At 59.6% G+C, this 17,133-nt stretch overlaps 1 protein-coding gene across 5 annotated transcripts; it reads right to left on the bottom strand.

The window, feature by feature from the left end:
* Positions 1 to 652: 652 nt before the first annotated feature.
* Positions 653 to 14,290, bottom strand: LOC112544696 (RING finger protein 112-like). Of its 5 annotated transcripts, XM_089779015.1 has the most exons (17): positions 14,204 to 14,290; positions 13,417 to 13,772; positions 13,005 to 13,220; positions 12,210 to 12,347; positions 11,788 to 11,892; positions 10,852 to 10,902; positions 8,116 to 8,172; positions 7,417 to 7,503; positions 7,170 to 7,293; positions 5,780 to 5,910; positions 5,562 to 5,615; positions 4,657 to 4,749; positions 4,179 to 4,391; positions 3,490 to 3,558; positions 3,003 to 3,215; positions 2,329 to 2,397; positions 653 to 1,908 (listed from the first exon to the last, which is right to left on the bottom strand). In XM_089779015.1, exons 2-17 carry the CDS (start codon positions 13,663 to 13,665, stop codon positions 1,537 to 1,539), a joined length of 2,241 nt encoding a protein of 746 aa, XP_089635141.1. In that variant the 5' UTR covers positions 13,666 to 13,772; positions 14,204 to 14,290; the 3' UTR covers positions 653 to 1,536. The 5 variants fall into 5 exon arrangements, with proteins under 5 accessions (XP_089635141.1, XP_089635140.1, XP_089635142.1 ...); XM_089779014.1 differs by lacking the exon at positions 14,204 to 14,290 and having other exon boundaries at positions 13,417 to 14,197; XM_089779016.1 differs by lacking the exons at positions 13,417 to 13,772; positions 14,204 to 14,290 and adding an exon at positions 13,837 to 14,197.
* Between the last annotated feature and the right edge of the window lie 2,843 nt (positions 14,291 to 17,133).

Below are 17,133 nucleotides of genomic sequence, written 5' to 3'. Positions count from 1 at the left end.
TGGCCGGTTTGGCGCAACCCCTCTGTAGTGTAGACGTAGCCTCAGAGGGGAGGGTGATGCCTCAGGCGCTGTGTCTCCTGGGGTGACCGGCCTTCTTGCTGTTCTTCACAGCTGGGCCCCCCGCGAGCCTGGTGCATCCAACACTTCCCGCGCCTCCTCCCCGCCCCGCAAGAGCCGCCCGCCCAGACACGTCTGCGAAGGCCTGGAGCGGGACACACCACATGCCTGCAGCCTTACAGTGATGCCTTGAGTGGGAGGTGGGATACGGACTTGCAGGAGCCCCGGGCTGACCGGGCGCCGTGCCGCACCCGATGCCAGCAGGTGACATTCCGCCCCCATCGACGTTCCGTCTTCGCTAGCAAAATCCCGGCAGCAGGGGAGCATGTGAGCGACACACCCCACCCGGTCGCTGCCATTGAGTGCTCCAGCAGCCACCCCCCCAACACCTGCTCCTTCCCAAGTCCCCCTAGCCCCACACCTGCCTCTACCCCTCCCCATGGCCACCGAGGGCCCTGCACAAGAGGAGGTGGGACCCCCTGAGGCAGGCACCAGCCCCATCCTGAGTCCTGCCTTCTCCCCCTTCCTCCCAGTTTCTTTCCCCGTCCCTCCCCAGTTCTATTTCCCTCCAATCAACATACCAGAGAGCTTATTGTTTCAAACCAACGTCTGATTTATTTGGTCTGCGGGGGAGGGAAGGGGAAGGGAGGGGAGGGGAGGAAAGGCCCAGAGGGGTGATGCAAAGGCCCCGGGGGAAAATTGCCCCAGCCGGCCTTGGCTGAAACGCTCCCTCAAGCCTGGCAGGGGTGCTCAGCCCCCGATGGGCCTGGAGGGCCGAGTTTGCGGCTGCTCAAAGGCCCTGGCCAACTGCTGGGCCTCTGCCCCCCACCCTGGCAGAAATGGCTCCCTCTTGCTCTGGAGCAGATGACAAGACGACATCGTCTAAACGTTCCCTGTGATGACGCGACAGCCCCACTCGCAGCCAGGTTTCGAGCGGGCAAATTCAAGCTTCGTGGGGAGAATCAGCGGGAAGGAAGTTCTGAGGGTCCAGCCTCCCCCCACTAGCGCTGCCAGATGGTTTCAGCCAAAATACCGGGCGCAGGTGACATTCCGCCCCCATCGACGTTCCGTCTTCGCTAGCAAAAACCCGACAGTTCTCTTGGCTCATTTCCATTTTCTCAAAGCGTTTCCCGAACAGAAAGCTCAAACGCCGGGCTGTGCAATTCAAAACCGGCCCCCTGGCAACCCTGCCTCACCCCATTGCGTCGTCGTTCCAGTCAGTGGGGAAATGGGGGAACCGCCCCCCCAACGATCCCTTCCCTGTCCTAAGAGGAGAAAATATGAAAAGCGAAGCAAAAAGGTAGTGGCAAAGCTAGCAATGCCGGCGGGTCACACACCGCGGGGCAGGGCCGGCTCGGGGCACATACCCCGGGGCAGGGCGATCGATCGACCAGAAATCCATCGATTCGCCCCTTGCGGACAGAGGCCCCCAGACCTGCCCTGCCCTGGGGGGTGGGTGCCGGTCGCTTTTTAAAGGGATCACCACCTGAAACGCAGCGCCCGCACCAGGGCAGTTTTCAAACCAGCCCCGATGGCCAGCGCCCGTGGCAACAGCCCGGGGTTGACAGCCACCGCAGCGCCGACGACGACCACCGCCCCCAGCACCAGCAGCCCCATGGGATTATTCCTTTGTGGGTTTTGCAAGCCCGGCTCGTGGTGCGGCGGGATCTGGGCTCGGTGCTTCTGCAGCTCCTCCTCCAGCTCCTGCAGGGCAGCCTGTCTCTGGGGGGCCTGGCCCCGCAGCATCCCCTGGCAGCGGCCCTGCAGCTCCCGGCGCTTCCCCTCCAGGCGCTGCTGCCTGTCCGCAGGCGCCGCACTCAGCCAGCTGAACAGGCCCCTGTGGCTGCGGTCCTGCGGGGAGGGGAGATCGGCCAGTAGGGACGGGCAGGAGCATTACCCAGACACAGGGGGGCGCTGCTCCCTCCCACACCCGCAGCCCCCCCACTCTGACCCTGCCCCCATCCCTGCTAGTACCCATCACTCCCACCCCGCAGCCCCCGCCACCCCAGCCCTGCCGGCGCCCCTCACTCCCACACCCGCAGCCCCCCCACTCTGACCCTGCCCCCCAGCCCTGCCAGTGCCCCTCACTCCCACCCCGCAGCCCCCGCCAGCCCAGCCCAGCCGGCGCCCCTCACTCCCACACCCGCAGCCCCCCCACTCTGACCCTGCCCCCCCAGCCCTGCCAGTGCCCCTCACTCCCACCCTGCAGCCCCCGCCAGCCCAGCCCTGCCGGCGCCCCTCACTCCTGCCCCACAGCCTCTCCGCACTCACCAGCTCCTGCACAAATTGTCCATATTCCCTCTTGGCATCTTCTATTACTTTGCTGTTTTCCTTGGTCACCTGTGGGGAAGGGGGGAAAGGACGGGGGGGTGGGGACTGGATCATCTCTGTACCATGGGAGGTTCCCTTATCTCCTGGGAACTGCCAGGGGAGGGCCGAACCAGATGTGGGGGGGCTGTTGTGGGTCCCCCCCTGGCCTTGCGCCATTGGCCACAGGCAGGCGGAGCTGGGGGAGATGAGCTGCAGCTGTTGGACTGGGATTTTGGGGTGTTCTCCCCCCCCTTTTTATCACACACGCAGTGGGGACGCGAGGGGAAACTCCCCCACTTGTCCTCTTTCCCCTCGCCCTGTGTCCGGGGAAGAGAAAGTATTGGAACCAAACACGAACCCGGAGAATCAACTTTTCTCCCTCCTGGGCTGACCCCCCCACCCCCGCCCCACCCTCCCCGTCACCCGGCTGTCCTGGGGCGCTGCCGCCCTCGGAATTTCAGCCGCCGTCCGTCCTCACGGGGCTCCCGCCCACCTGCCCAGCCCCCGTCGGGGGGAGGCCCCGGCCCAACGCCACTGGCCACAGCCGCAGTGACACCTGCCTCCACGCCTGTGCCCATCCCCCCCCTAGGACCCTCCCGCCCCAATGCACAGCCCAGCCCCACGGCCTGATTTACCTGGAAACGCTGCTCGTAGGCCTGCAGGAACCGGGCCCCCTGCCTGGCCAGCTCCTTCTCCAGCTCCTGCAGGGCAGCCTGACTCTGGGGGGCCTGGCCCCGCAGCTGCTCCCGGCAGCGGCCCTGCAGCTCCTGGCGCTTCCCCTCCAGGTGCCGCTGCATCTCCGCTGGCTTCAGTCTCAGGATACTGCGCGTGCTCTGGTGGCCACGGTCCTGCCGGGACAGAAGATCGGCAGCTAGGGATGGGCAGTTGCATCACCCAGCCACAGGGGGCGCTGCCTCCCACACCTGCAGCCCCTTAAATTCAGCCCCACAGCTCCTGCAGGCCCAGCCCTGCCCCCTGCCCTGCTGGTCCCCGTCCCTCCCTCCCTGCAGCCCCTGCCAGCCCAGCCCTGCCGGTGCCATAGGATCATAAAGCTGGACGAGACCTCAGGTGTTCAAGGTAGGACCCTTCCTCACTCCCACCCCACAGCCCCTCCGCACTCACCAGCCCCTGCACAAATTGTCCATATTCCCTCTTGGCATCTTCTATTACTTTGTTGTTTTCCTCGGCCACCTGTGGGGAAGAGGGGACAGGACGGGGGTGGGGACTGGATCATCTCTGTACTGAGGGGTGTTCCCTTATCTCCTGGGAACTGCCAGGGGAGGGTGCAACCAGGAGATGTGGGGGGGCTGTTGTGGGTCCCCCCCTGGCCTTGCGCGATTGGCCACAGGCAGGCGGAGCTGGGGGAGATGAGCTCCAGCTGTTGGACTGGGATTTTGGGGTGTTCTCCCCCCCCCTTTTTATCACACACGCAGTGGGGACGCGAGGGGAAAACTCCCCCACTTGTCCTCTTTCCCCTCGCCCTGTGCCCGAGGAAGAGAAAATATTGGAACCAAACACGAACCCGGAGAATCAACTTTCCTCCCTCCTGGGCTGACCCCCCCCCACCCCCACTCCACCCTCCCCGTCACCCGGCTGTCCTGGGGCGCTGCCGCCCACGGAATTTCAGCCCCCGTCCGTCCTCACGGGGCTCCCGCCCACCTGCCCAGCCCCCGTCGGGGGAAGGCCCCGGCCCAACGCCACTGGCCACAGCCGCAGTGACACCTGCCTCCCTGCCTGTGCCCATCCCCCCCCTAGGACCCTCCCGCCCCAATGCACAGCCCAGCCCAGCCCAGCCCCACGGCCTGATTTACCTGGAAACGCTGCTCGTAGGCCTGCAGGAACCGGGCCCCCTGCCTGGCCAGCTCCTCCTCCAGCTCCTGCAGGGCAGCCTGTCTCTGGGGGGCCTGGCCCCGCAGCTGCTCCCGGCAGCGGCCCTGCAGCTCCTGGCGCTTCCCCTCCAGGTGCCGCCGCATCTTCCCAGGCTCCATGCTCAGGATACTGCGCATGCTCTGGTGCTCACGGTCCTGCCGGGACAGATCGGCCACTGGGGATGGGCAGTTGCATCACCCAGCCATAGGGGGCGCTGCCTCCCACACCTGCAGCCCCCTAAATTCAGCCCCACCGCTCCTGCAGGCCCAGGCCTGCCCCCTGCCCTGCTGGTCCCCGTCCCTCCCTCCCTGCAGCCCCTTAGAATCATAAAGCTGGACGAGACCTCAGGGGGTCCAGTCCAGCCCCCTGCCCAAGGCAGGACCCTTCCCAACTCCCACCCCACAGCCTCTCCACACTCACCAGCTCCTGCACAAATTGCTGATGTTCCCTCTTGGCAGTTTCTACGGCTTTGCTGTTTTTCTCCTCTCTCATCTGGGCCAATGACTCAGCCATCTGTGGGGGAAGCAGGGAAGGATCCATGCCAGAATGGGGAGCCCCCACTCACCCCCTGTGATGTTTTGGGGGGGGCTGTCTGCTTTGTGACCCAGGGTCCCCCTGCGCTGGGATGGGAATTTCTCACTGACTCTCCCAAATGTGGATTCACCAGACACCCAGGCTCAGCCGCCCAGGGAGGGAGACAAAGGGAGGAGGGTGGAGACCCGCACCTGGTTGGGGGACCAGGCTGGAAGAGAGCTGCTGAGTTTCTCTTTGGTATCACGGAGGAAGCAGCTTAAGCAAGGGGCTGGGATTTAGGGGCCCAGGCTCCCCCATCTCAAGGGGGCTGAGGCATCCTAGGCCTGCCCTGGAACCAGATGACATCTATGCTGGGCTGTAACCTGGAGAAGCAATACACCCCCTCTGTTCTACTGGCTGGTGGAGTGTGTTCGGGGCATTACGGGAGTGCAGGAGTCAGGGGAACCCCGATGTGCCACCACACCACCTCCCTCCATTCCTCCAGGACCCCGCCCGCTGCGGTCTCCTCCCCCACCCACCACACTCCCCCCGAGGCAGGGCCAGCCCCTTCTAACCTCCCCAGGCCTGGCCCTACGGCCACCAGGCCTGTGGAGGGGGCTGGTTCTCTTGGGGGTCTGCTTTATCTCTTGGGACCTGGGGGCTTGGATCAGGGCATTTCGGGGGATGGGGCGGGAGGGTGGTGCCCCCTGTGAGCTCAGTTCAGTTCTCTCATAGTGGGAGGACTTGGGGCCGGGGCAACAGGAAAACCCAGGCTGGGCAGAGTGACATAGGGGTGGGGGACAACCTGGTACCTTCCCAGGGGAGGAGAAGTCGTAGCATTTGGTCTTCAAGAATCGGGAGACGTCCTGTGAGGAACAGAACATGGTGCCCCGGGATCAGCGACAGCTCAGCCTCCCATTGCCCATCCCCCCAGCATGGCATCCCCGGCTGAGACCCCCCCCATTTGCCAGCAGCCCCCTTTATCCTTGTGCCAGCTGCTCCTCCCCCCCAACAGACCCCGCTTTCCCACCTTGATCCTGGGAGCCAGCTGGGCCCCGCTCAGCACCTTCCCGGCTCGGTCCGTCCGCACGTGGGTCCATGTGGCACGCGCCAGGCTGCTGACGTAGTCGCACAGGTGCTGCCGGAAGTCTGGCTCCATGTCTGCAGGGGGAAGGACCCAGGTGTCCGGGGCAGGGCACAAATGAATGGGGAATGGGTGGGTGGGGAAGAAGGGGCTGGTTTGGGCCCAGGGAAATGAGGCCCCATCTCTGGGCAGTGGCCGCTTTGCACCTTCCCCCACTGCCTAAGGAAAAGGGGACAGTGCGGGGCAGCAGGGAGGGGTCAGCTGTCTAGTGTAGGGTAGTTTTGAAAACCTAAAAGGAGGGGCCCAGCAGCACCCCCCACGTCCCTCTTCCCTCCCCCCACAGATGGCATTGTTACCCAAAAAATTCCCACTGGAGACCACCTAGGGTTACACTAGCATGAATTTATTAACTGAGGAAACAGCACTCCACTATTTGCACTACAAGGTTAAACTAAAGATAGAGCGGCCACCAAAGGTTTAAACTAAAAGGGAACCATCTCTCTCTCTCTCTCTCTCTCTCTCTCTCTCTGTCTTTCTGTCTCTCACACACACACACGCAGCCCTTCATTCATTCATTCACTCACATTCATTCCTGCCCTCATACACTCACACAGGCATATGGGTTGTGTTAGGAGCCAAGGCATGTTGATCCTGGAGGGTCTGGCTGCTGATCATGGCTGGGAGGGGGGGGGTCTCTACATGGCTGTAGAGAGGTGCTTCTCAGGAACAGGGGGGAAAAGAGAGTTCTGTCATGTGCGTACTCTCCTTATATTGTGTCTGTATGGCCCTTGTGACTGATCCATCTGGTCACCAGGGAGCATGCTCAGACTTCCCTTTATCCAGCAAAGGAGCAGTCTGATGACTCATCACCATGTGATCCATGTTCCCAGACTTGCAGTTACATTCTCTCTCTCTCTCTCTCTCTCTCTCTCTCTCCCCATCACTCAGAAGAGAATGCAGTGTAGAGCAAGTTACAAACAAAGTGGCTAAGAGTTACAGAGGTTACAAAGTTGCAGCTGACAGGAAGTTGCTGAATTTATAAAGCAAAGTTGCGGAGGGTTACAAAGTTTGACAAAGGTTACAACGAGTTGCAATTTAAAGCCTTAGACCTTACAGATTAGTGTATTTCCAGAAGATGCATCTGTGTGTGAAATCAAGTAAGCTCAGAAGGAGACTTTTTTCTGCAACAGGCATGACCCACTGGGCATCCCTGTGCAGTGGGCAGTACAGCCAGTTCTAAGTCAATGTGGTGAGCCTGGCACTGGGATTTTGGGGAGGGGGGGAGCAAGGCAGGGAGATGGGGCTGGGGAGGAAGAGGGCAGAAGATGGCTCTTACCATGCGGTGTCCCTGCCCCGCTCTTGGTGAACCTGGTGCCGGGGTGGGGCAGTAGGTAGCACCGGGTGCCACTTGCCTGCAGGGCTTCCAACACCAGGGGCTGCTCAGCAGTGGCCTCCAGATCCTGCAGGAGCCAAAGGGACATTTGCAGATGTCAGCGGGAAATCAGCCCCCCCATGGACCTGTTCAGCTCCACCCCAACCCCAGAGTCAGCTGCTGCCATGAACAGCCCGGCCCTGAACCTTACCCGGGCGATGTCTCTGAGATACTCCTGCCCCCCGGCTGCACCGCAGGGCTCCGAGAGCTGCCAGTCCCGCACCAACAGGTTCAGAGGCTGCAGGAGAGAGCACAGAGAGGGGTCACAGAGGGGCACGGTGGGGGGAGGAGGGGCAGAGCTGGCGGTTGCTTCCAGCCCTGGTTCTGGGGCTCCGTGGTGCTCTAGGAACAAAGACAATGAACAATTGGTCTGGCCGATGGGAGTGGGACCTAGAACCAGCAGGTCTGTATTCATTGAACAGCTGGGCTTTCTCAAAGGCACCTGCCTGCAGAGCCTCCTTCTACACCTGGAATCTCAAAATGTTTAGTTGTCAAGATGTAGTTTCCCCCACACACCCTTTCCTGCCAAAGAACGGCCATTTAAGTAGAGAAGGGCCCATTGGATTGTGTTGCTGTCTGGCTGAGGCATCATGTTGCCTTTTGTCTCCGAGGAACTGGTGTGTGGCCATTTCCCAGACTTCAAATATGTCTTAGTCATATCACAGAGCGGAATCTTACAATTTTACAGACAGTGCTGCCACACATATTTTACCGGAACAATAATGATCAGCAAATTATGAGTTTTCAAACGATACCTCACAAAGCTGTATTCAGTTCATCATAGTCCTGTAAAAGGGGTGAACAGAGTGGGGCAGACTGTCAGAGGGCATGATGGGAAATGAGGACGAACCTGAATTGATGGTAGATTGCAGGTTCCTCCAACCTCCTTTGCAACACGAAGAAACATCTGAGAGAAAGAGAGAGAGAAGGGTTTTTTCCCCACATTGAATAAAACACCGTCTCACAAATGACTGTAGTCCTCTTACTAAAGGGTTACGTCTAGACTGGCATGATTTTCCGGAAATGCTTTTAACGGAAAAGTTTTCCGTTAAAAGCATTTGCGGAAAAGAGCGTCTCGATTGGCAGGACGCTTTTCCGAAAAAGCATTTATTGTGGAAAAGCGTCCATGGCCAATCTAGACGCGCTTTTCCGCAAAAAAGCCCCGATCGCCATTTTCGCCATCGGGGCTTTTTTGCGGGAAAAAAATCTGAGCTGTCTACACTGGCCCTTTTGCATACAAGTTTTTCGGAACGACTTTTGCCCGAACGGGAGCAGCATAGTATTTCCGCAAAACCACTGACAATCTTACATGAGATCGTCAGTGCTTTTGCAGAAATTCAAGTGGCCAGTGTAGACAGCTGGCAAGTTTTTCCGGAAAAACGGCTGATTTTCCGGAAAAAGGGGCCAGTCTAGACACAGCCAAGGTGTGTCTGTTTATTTTCTGGGAAGATCCCGTGTGCTGCAGTCTAGCCCCAGAGACTACAATTCCCATGAGCCCTGGAGGAAACGAGGAAGGAAGTGACTTTGTTGTGGGATCCGGGTCTCTCCATGTGTGTGGAAGCAAAATGCAGGACAATGTAGCACTTTAAAGACTAACAAGATGGTTTATTAGATGATGAGCTTTCGTGGGCCAGACCCACTTCCTCAGATCAAAAATGATCTGGGGAAGTGGGTCTGAGAACCAGAGCTGCTGCACAGCTTGGACCCACATAAACACACACCACCTCCAGACAATCTCCACTATGGCTGCAGCTCTTCAAGTGCATCCGCGCAAGCAAGAGTCCGGGACTCTGAGTCCAGGGGTGAGCACACTCTGGGGTGGGATAAATATTGGCTCTGCAGATGCCAACTTTATAAGTTCCTTTTACTTCTGTGTGCTTTGTTAATTGATGTTATTCACTGTTCATTTGTTTAACCCTGTTTCTTTAAGTGGTTAAGTAAAGGTTGTTCATTCTAACACAATCTATTAGATGTACATTATGTATGATTTGTAATTGTTGTTCTGGAGTTAGATCCAGATTATTGCTGGAATGAGTTTATTCCTGGAGGCTCCCAAGGCACACCAGCAAGTGTGCACAGAGCCAGCCAGGTGGAGGCACCAGCATTGTATGTTCTTTTGGAGCAAGGAACTACAGCAAGGGGGAATAGGGTTTTCCCCAACTAAACATCATCTCCACTGGGGTACTCAGGATCTCCTTTTATGTTAAAACCATCGGGTGCCCAGGCACACCTGTCAGTGTGACCTGCCCCCAAATAATCGGGGGAGGAAAAAGGGGGTTACACGACTAAAGGTAACCAATCAAGATTCGTCTTGCAAAATATGCAACTGAGACAAATGCCACTGAAATAAAAGAAAATCGGAACAAAACCTGAACAATGTTCAGTGAAAACTGATCAGCAAAGAGAATAACTAGATTAAAAGAAGCGAAAAAACATCGTTTCAAACACCTATAACTCAACACCCGTCATCAGACACGAAAGTAGGAACTCAGCTCAGAAAACACAACGGTGATTGTAGAAAAGGAGCCATCAAAGGTGGAGAAAGGCAACCGAGCAAGTCAATAATTGGAGTCCGAAACGTCTTTGCAAATGAAAACGAGCATAAAACATTCTGATTTTGTTTTCCATTTTTAACAAAACCTTTTAGTTTCCATTTCTACCCACGGTCACTAAGAAATCAACCGACAATGGACGGTGAGTACTGGAAAAACAAACAGCTGCCCACAAATAGTGATTAAAAAACAACCAATACCTGGCAGCTATTAATGAATATGTCACCTATTATAGATATTAGATAAGTATTTGACTGGCTGAACTATTTGACTGACTCACAGCTCGATGGCATTTCTCTTTCTGTCTGCAACAAGATAAAGTTTCGAGGCCACATCTAATTGCACATTTCAGGGGATGCGTTCGGTGTCAGCGAGAAAAACACGACTGCTTCCGGTGGAAATTGGAAAACCAGAAAAGTCCCATTTCTGTTTAGCTCTGGGGAGGAGCACCAGCAGCCAATGAGCCAACCGCTCTGGGGGAATGGGGTAAGAGAAGTTTGTAGGTGCTGAGCTTGGAGAGTAGTGGCACCAAGCAGAGCCCCTGGCATGGGGGGAGGGCGGGAGAAGGGAGGCCCACACACAGATAGAGGTGAGGGGTGGGACATGGGGTCAGGGTGAGCGCTGGTTAGAAATAGTCCAATGGAACGAGTCTCCCACCACAAACATGTCACCTCCTGGCAACAGGAGTCTGCAGGTGTTTTTTACATCACTTGGGGGGCATGGGGACCAGAACACAGAGATCCCCTCTCCTCTGGGTCCCCAACAGAGCTGGCTCCCAGCTGTGATACTCAACCGCTGAGAGCCAATGGGGTTGGGGCATCAGAGCTGCCAGGGAATGCTAACGACCTGCAAATGCAACAGTCGCTAATATCGTATTAATGCCTGACAATCCATTGCTGCTCCGGCTCCCGGCACCCAAGCCGTGGCCTGGGCCAAAGTGTCTGGAATCTCCTGCCCCCTTTCCGATCATCACACCGCCCGGATCCCTGTGTCGGCACAGCAGGGCCTGGCTGTGTATCCCGCGGCCCCCTCACCTCCATGTAATCGGCCTCCAACCGCGTAAACGTGCTGGAAATGTTGAAGATCTAGAAAATGATTGGAAGAAGAGGTGAGTGCTTTAGCACAGCGCCCCCTGCTGGGCCCCCGCCCCGCTTCCTGCAGCACAGCACCCCCTGCTGGGCCCCCGCCCCGCTCCCTGCAGCACAGCGCCCCCTGCTGGGCCCCCGCCCTGCTCCCTGCAGCACAGCGCCCCCTGCTGGGCCCTGCCCCACTCCCTGCAGAACAGCGCCCCCTGCTGGGCCCCCGCCCCGCTCCCTGCAGCACAGCGCCCCCTGCTGGGTCCCCGCCCCGCTCCCTGCAGCACAGCGCCCCCTGCTGGGCCCCCGTCCCGCTCCCTTTAGCACAGCACCCCCTGCTGGGCCCCCGCCCCGCTCCCTGCAGCACAGCGCCCCCTGCTGGGCCCCCGTCCCGCTCCCTTTAGCACAGCACCCCCTGCTGGGCCCCCGCCCCGCTCCCTGCAGCACAGCGCTCCCTGCTGGGCCCCCGTCCCGCTCCCTGTAGCACAGCGCCCCCTGCTGGGCCCCACCCCGCTCCCTGTAGTACAGCGCCCCCTGCTGGGTCCCCACCCCTCTCCCTGCAGCACAGCGCCCCCTGCTGGGCCCCACCCCGCTCCCTGTAGCACAGCGCCCCCTGCTGGGCCCCACCCCGCTCCCTGTAGCACAGCGCCCCCTGCTGGGCCCCACCCCGCTCCCTGTAGCACAGCGCCCCCTGCTGGGTCCCCACCCCGCTCCCTGCAGCACAGCGCCCCCTGCTGGGCCCCACCCCACTCCCTGTAGCACAGCGCCCCCTGCTGGGCCCCACCCCGCTCCCTGTAGTACAGCGCCCCCTGCTGGGTCCCCACCCCGCTCTTAGTAGCACAGCACCCCCCTGCTAGACCCCCACCCCCGCTCCCTGCAGCCCAGCGCCCCCACCCAGTAGGAGCTGAGCAAGATGCTGAACACGGAGAGCTTGATGCTGGTCTCCATGTCACGCTGGAGATCCAGGCAGCCCTCGGTGTCCACCAGGAACACGGCCACCTGCAGGGACAGACACACGGACACATTCACCCGTCAGCATGATGGGTCCCTGAACTGACACCAGCGTGGCCTAGGTGGGCTGGCTGCAGACAGCCTCTGGGGGAGCAGACTCAGGCTGTGAGCACCCCCCATCCTCTATTCCATCCAATCTGTGTGGGGAGACCCAGGGCTGGTATTCTCCCCCCCACCCCGCATTCACCCATTTCCCTCCCCCACTACTCCAGCACCCTCCAGCCTCCTTGCTCCCCAAAGAATCCTGCCCCCCATTCCCTCATTGTCCTTCCCTACAGCCCCATCCACCCGTCTGCCACACTCACCTTCCTCCCCTGCTCCTGGACCCACAGGGGCTGGCCCCATATCCACACCCCTTTGGTCACATTGGCTTTCCCAGTGCAGCTCTCGAATCCTCCCAGCGCCTCGTCCTCTGGCTCCATCCACGCCGTGTCCCCGGCCTCCTGTGGGGGAACCAGAGAGAGGTCCCTTGGGGACGGGGTTTGGGTCTGGGGTGCTTAGGGGGCGGGGCCTGTGGAGAAGGGGGAGGGGCCCTGGCTGAGGAGGGAGATGTCTCAGCTACAGGGGCACATTGCGGGGAGGGGGCTGGGGCACAGGAGGCGGGAGGAGGAGTCAGATGAACAGCAGCAGGAGGGCAAATCTGAGAAACAGCAGGGCAGGCTGGTCTGGGGCACAGCAGTATAAGGTGGGGCCAAGGGTTGGGGCAATCGGGGCACAGTGGGGCAGAAGGGGAGACAGGCGGGATCCTCTCCTTGGGCGGCAGCACCCGTCTCCTGGGGCCTCGCCACGGGTCTGTGAGCGGGAAGCAGCTCCCCCATGTAGCTCCAGTCACCCCCTCAAGTGCCGCTGCCCCTCCCGCCCCCAGTGGCAGAGGCCGGTTACTGCAGCCACCTGGACTTTTAGCATCTGGTCGGCTGTGCTGAGCGGACACGGCCAGGTTTCTGTGATGACCAAAAATGGGAGCCCTGGCCACCCTGGGCCTGGGGTGAAGGGGGTGGGGCTCTGGATGAAAAGGTAACGGGGGGCAAACCCTGGCTAGGGAGGGCGGGGTCTGTGGAATAAGGGGCGGGGCATAGCTGGGTGTCCCATCCCCCACTCACCGGGCTGTGGAGCCGGCGCAGGAGGCAGTTCAGCAGGAAGGATTTGCCCCGGCGCTGCTCCCCGATGACGGACACCAGGCAGACGGGGGCGCCCCCCACCCCACCCTGCTCCAGGCAGCAGCTCAGGGCCCCCTCGTCCAGGATCAGGCCCCCGTCCTCGTCCAAACGCACCAGCTGCACCGGGCGCCCTGGCTCCAGCTCAGCCCCCGGCCCCTGCTGCAGGGAGAGAGCAGGGTCAGAGCTGGGACCCCACCGCAGAGCCAGCCAGGCCCCTGCCCCCCACATCAGAGCCAGCACCCCCTAGAGATGAAGGGCCCTGTGTCCCATTCCCCACCCCTAGATCCAGCCCATCCCTGTCCGGGGGCCAGCAGGAGCCCGGCCCCTTTCCCTCCTATGGACTATCTGGTCTAACCGGCTCTATCGCCTCCTGCGGGGGCTCCGTGATTTTCTCCACCAGGGCTCTCAGCCTCGTGTCTGGGATCATCCTGTCCCTGGCGCAGGGCCGGCGGCACTCGGGGCAGCGGGATCTCTGGGCTGAGTCCCCGTGCCAGTGAGTGGTGAGGCAGGCCCGGCAGAAGTTGTGGCCACACTCGATGGAGACGGGGTCCTCCAAGACGTCCAGGCAGATGGAGCAGGTGACGTCCTCCCGGAGTCGCTCCATCCCTCCCGCCCACGGAGTGGGGAGAACCGACTGGCTGAGCAGCAGAAGGGCTCGGCTGGCGGGCGGCTGATCCCAGCCCAGCTGGGCCCCTTCCTGACAGCAGGAGGCTGGGTGGAAGGAAGAGGGAGACGGGGGAATGTTTCAGAGAACAAAGTCCGTGACTCAGTTTACCTTCCTACAGCAAGAAACCAGGTTCTCAGAAGCCATAGAGCAGGTTGGTAGATTCCCAGGCTTGGAGGGACCAGGCGGAGCAATGGCCAGAGAATGGCCCCCAGGAAATTCCTGTGTGTATGAGAGCAGGTCTCCTAGAAACGGCCCCTTGACGGAGAGTCCCCCGCGCTGCGGGGCACGTTGCTCCCAGCTTAACCTTCACTGCTGGGGTCCAGCTCCCACGTCCAGCCGTGGGGTCACCTGAGAACTTCTCTGCTCGCCTGAGGAGCCCGGGAGGAAATATTTGTTCCGTCTAGACTGAGCTGGAGTCAGCGGTGGGGCTCCGCTTTGGTAGCTAAGTCACGGGCGCCGGGCCATGTTTTCTAACCTTTGATTCACTGATGTGGCTCGTCCCACCCCCTCTCCGACCGATCCGCCCGCTCCCTGAACCGAGGGCTCTAGAACTGGGCCCGGGATCGCGGCTGCGCTCACATCAGGGTCAAAGCCCGAGGTTCAATAAACTCCCTGCTCCGACTCGTGATTCCCCTTCGTGCGCCCTCCTCCCTTTTGGCCAGAGCATCCCCTGGGGACCCACGTCCAGCTGATTATCCACCCCGCCCCCCGTGCTCTGTCGGTGTCTCCCGTCATCCCTGGAGAGACCCCTGTGCCCATGAGCCTGGCCAACACTGTCGGTATCACGGTGCCGGTTGTTGGCTGGGCCCAGCCTGCCCTAGCACTGGGGCTGTTGGGGAAGCTGGTGAAGGCGCCATGTGCCGGATCATCTCCGGCTGCCTCTTGCCTGGCCGGTGCACAAACCTCTGAGGGGTCCGGTCTGGGTCGGACTCGCTGCCGAGGGCGGCTGGGCCACACGGGGCTGCTGGAGTCTGGGCCGGGGAAACCACCCCCCCAGCTTTAGGAAAGGCCACGCCCAGGGCACAGCAAGGAAATCGCTTCCGTCCATCAGGCAGTGAGCTGGGTGCTGATTGGCCGAGCTTGCCTCCCACTGGGGGGAGAGCCAATTCACCTGCCCGCCCCATAGAGAAAACTGGGGAAACTGAGGCACAGAGACCAGAAAGAACATGCCCTCCCTGGGATTCCACACATCCACCAATGCGCCCCGTAAAGACCTGATCCATGTGTCCAACAAGCTGGGTGTCTCTTTATCGAGCACCAGGGCCAGCCCCATGTCTGTTTGCATCCTCAGGGGAAACATTTAATTTTGTTCCCTGCAGCTTTGGACACAATCGATCAGAATTTCTCCGGCAGAGGGGCTGGGCGGTTCGCAAAGACTGTTGAAGTTTCCTACAGTTCGGGAGGCAGCTGTTCAATCAGAGCCAAGCCCACCCCACCCCCACGTTTCCTGCCCTCGCCCCTGGAGTGGGGGAAGGGAGCTAGAATGGGGGCTCAAAAAACAGCAAGTGGGTCTATTACATCTCTCTTCCCAGAGGGTGTGGGCCTCTGAGGGGGTCAGTTCTCCTGCTCTGGGTTGGCATCTGCCTATAAATGCTCACCCTGGCTAGGGTTGCCAGGTGTCTGGTATTCACCTGCACAGTCTGGTATTTTTGCCTCCTGTCCAGTAAAAAAATTCAGAAAATACCAGACACCTGAAATGTCCAGTATTTTCTGATTTTTTCCCCAGCCAGGAGGCGAAAATGCCGGGCAACTGGCAACCCTATAAACACTCAGTGCCTGGCCTCCCCCCACCCGAGCCCCAAACACCCGAGACCCCATACTTTTCTGGTTCCGCAAGGGTGCTGGTACAAAATAGCTGCTGGCAAAAAGACCAAGGGGACGCACTGCCTCCCCTAGGTCTTAGTGCTCAACCACTTCCCTGTTCCTATCCCCGCACTCACTCTTAAAGGGGACATGCTGTTTTATTATTATTATTATTATTATTATTATTTTATTTTATTTTTTTTTTGCTCAACAACTTTGGTCTCGCCTCCCCCTTTTTTTCCTCCAATAGAATTTTTCCCCGGTGTTTTTTTGGGGGGAGAGGTGGGGGATGTTCAGTATCTTTGGTTCAACCTTCTGGCAACCCTAACCCTGACTAATACACGACAAGCCCCGTTCTAGGGGTGCCCCAGAGCTAAAGCCTTGCTGGCTCTCCGTGGGGTTTCACTGGTTGGAGTCTAGTGGTATTTCCAATGACAGTCTAGTGCAGTATTTCTCAACCTTTTTTTAGAAAGTATCCTTAAAAGTACCCCCGCTTCCTCCAGGTCTCAGACGCACAATTGTTTTTCTACCATTGCAACACCTTTGTCTGAACAACTTGATCGTCGCCAGGCGGGCGATGACAATTTTGGGAGGAAAAAGGACAGACGTAATACAGCGCCTGAAACTTCCAACCCAAAGTCAGTTTTCTCCAAATGTCATTTGTGCTGAGGTGCACCCCACGGAGCCCAGCTGAGCGCTCCCGGGGCTGGCCAGGGACAGCAACCCGAGGGAAGAACCAGCGACTCGGGTACACTGGGTCCAAGCCCGCCCGCCCCGTCTTACCCCGCCCTGCAGCCACACGGCTCCGCGCCGCCCCGCTCGCGCTGGGAAGCGGAAGCGAAAGTGAAAGTGAAAGTGAAAGTGAAACTCCCTCCCTGCCTTCCACGTGTGGGCGTGGGCGGGGCCGAGCGGGGGCGGGGGCGGGGCCGAGAGGGGGCGGGGCGGCTCTGCTCTCCCATTGCTACTGCGGGGCGGGGAGGTGGAGCCAGGCTGGCAAGTGAGGGAGCAAAGGGGGCAGAGAGACAAGGGGGCGGGGGAGAAGCAGAGGGACCAGCTCGGGGTGGGGAGGCTCCGGAAAAGGGGAATGAATCAGACATGGGGTGAAGAAACCTCTCAGAGATGGCCAGATCTCTCTGTATCCCCAGCCCCAGCTACCTATCTCCATCTGCCCCCCCATCTATCCATCTCTATTCCCCCCATCTATCTATCTCCACCCCCCCATCTATCTATCTCCACCCCCCCATCTATCTATCTATCTATCTACAACCACCCCCCATCTATCTATCTCCACCCCCCATCTATCTATCTCCACCCCCATCTATCCATCTCCACCCCCCATCTATCTATCTCCACCCCATCTATCCATCTCCACCCCCCATCTATCTATCTCCACCCCCCCATCTATCTATCTATCTATCTACAACCACCCCCCATCTATCTATCTCCACCCCCCATCTATCTATCTCCACCCCCATCTATCCATCTCCACCCCCCATCTATCTATCTCCACCCCATCTATCCATCTCCACCCCCCATCTATCCATCTCTCTCCACCCCCATCTATCTATCTCCATCCACCCCCCATCTATCCATCTCCACCCC

The sequence above is a fragment of the Pelodiscus sinensis genome, chromosome 5 (assembly GCF_052426305.1).
Source record: "Pelodiscus sinensis isolate ZL-2025 chromosome 5, ASM5242630v1, whole genome shotgun sequence".
Lineage (NCBI taxonomy): Eukaryota > Metazoa > Chordata > Testudines > Trionychidae > Pelodiscus > Pelodiscus sinensis.
This window is presented reverse-complemented; position numbering and strand designations above follow the sequence as displayed.

What these genes read in the sequence shown, in the direction of transcription:
- LOC112544696 (XM_089779015.1), bottom strand. Translation starts at nt 13,665, where the DNA reads ATGGAGCGACTCCGGGAGGACGTCACCTGCTCCATCTGCCTGGACGTC. An exon ending in GCAATCTACCATCAATTCAG is followed by an intron (nt 7,504 to 8,115) that starts GTTCGTCCTCAT and finishes TCTCTCCTGCAG; the next exon opens with CCTCTGAACCTGTTGGTGCG. An exon ending in GACAATTTGTGCAGGAGCTG is followed by an intron (nt 1,909 to 2,328) that starts GTGAGTGCGGAG and finishes CCCTCCCCGCAG; the next exon opens with GACCGCAGCCACAGGGGCCT.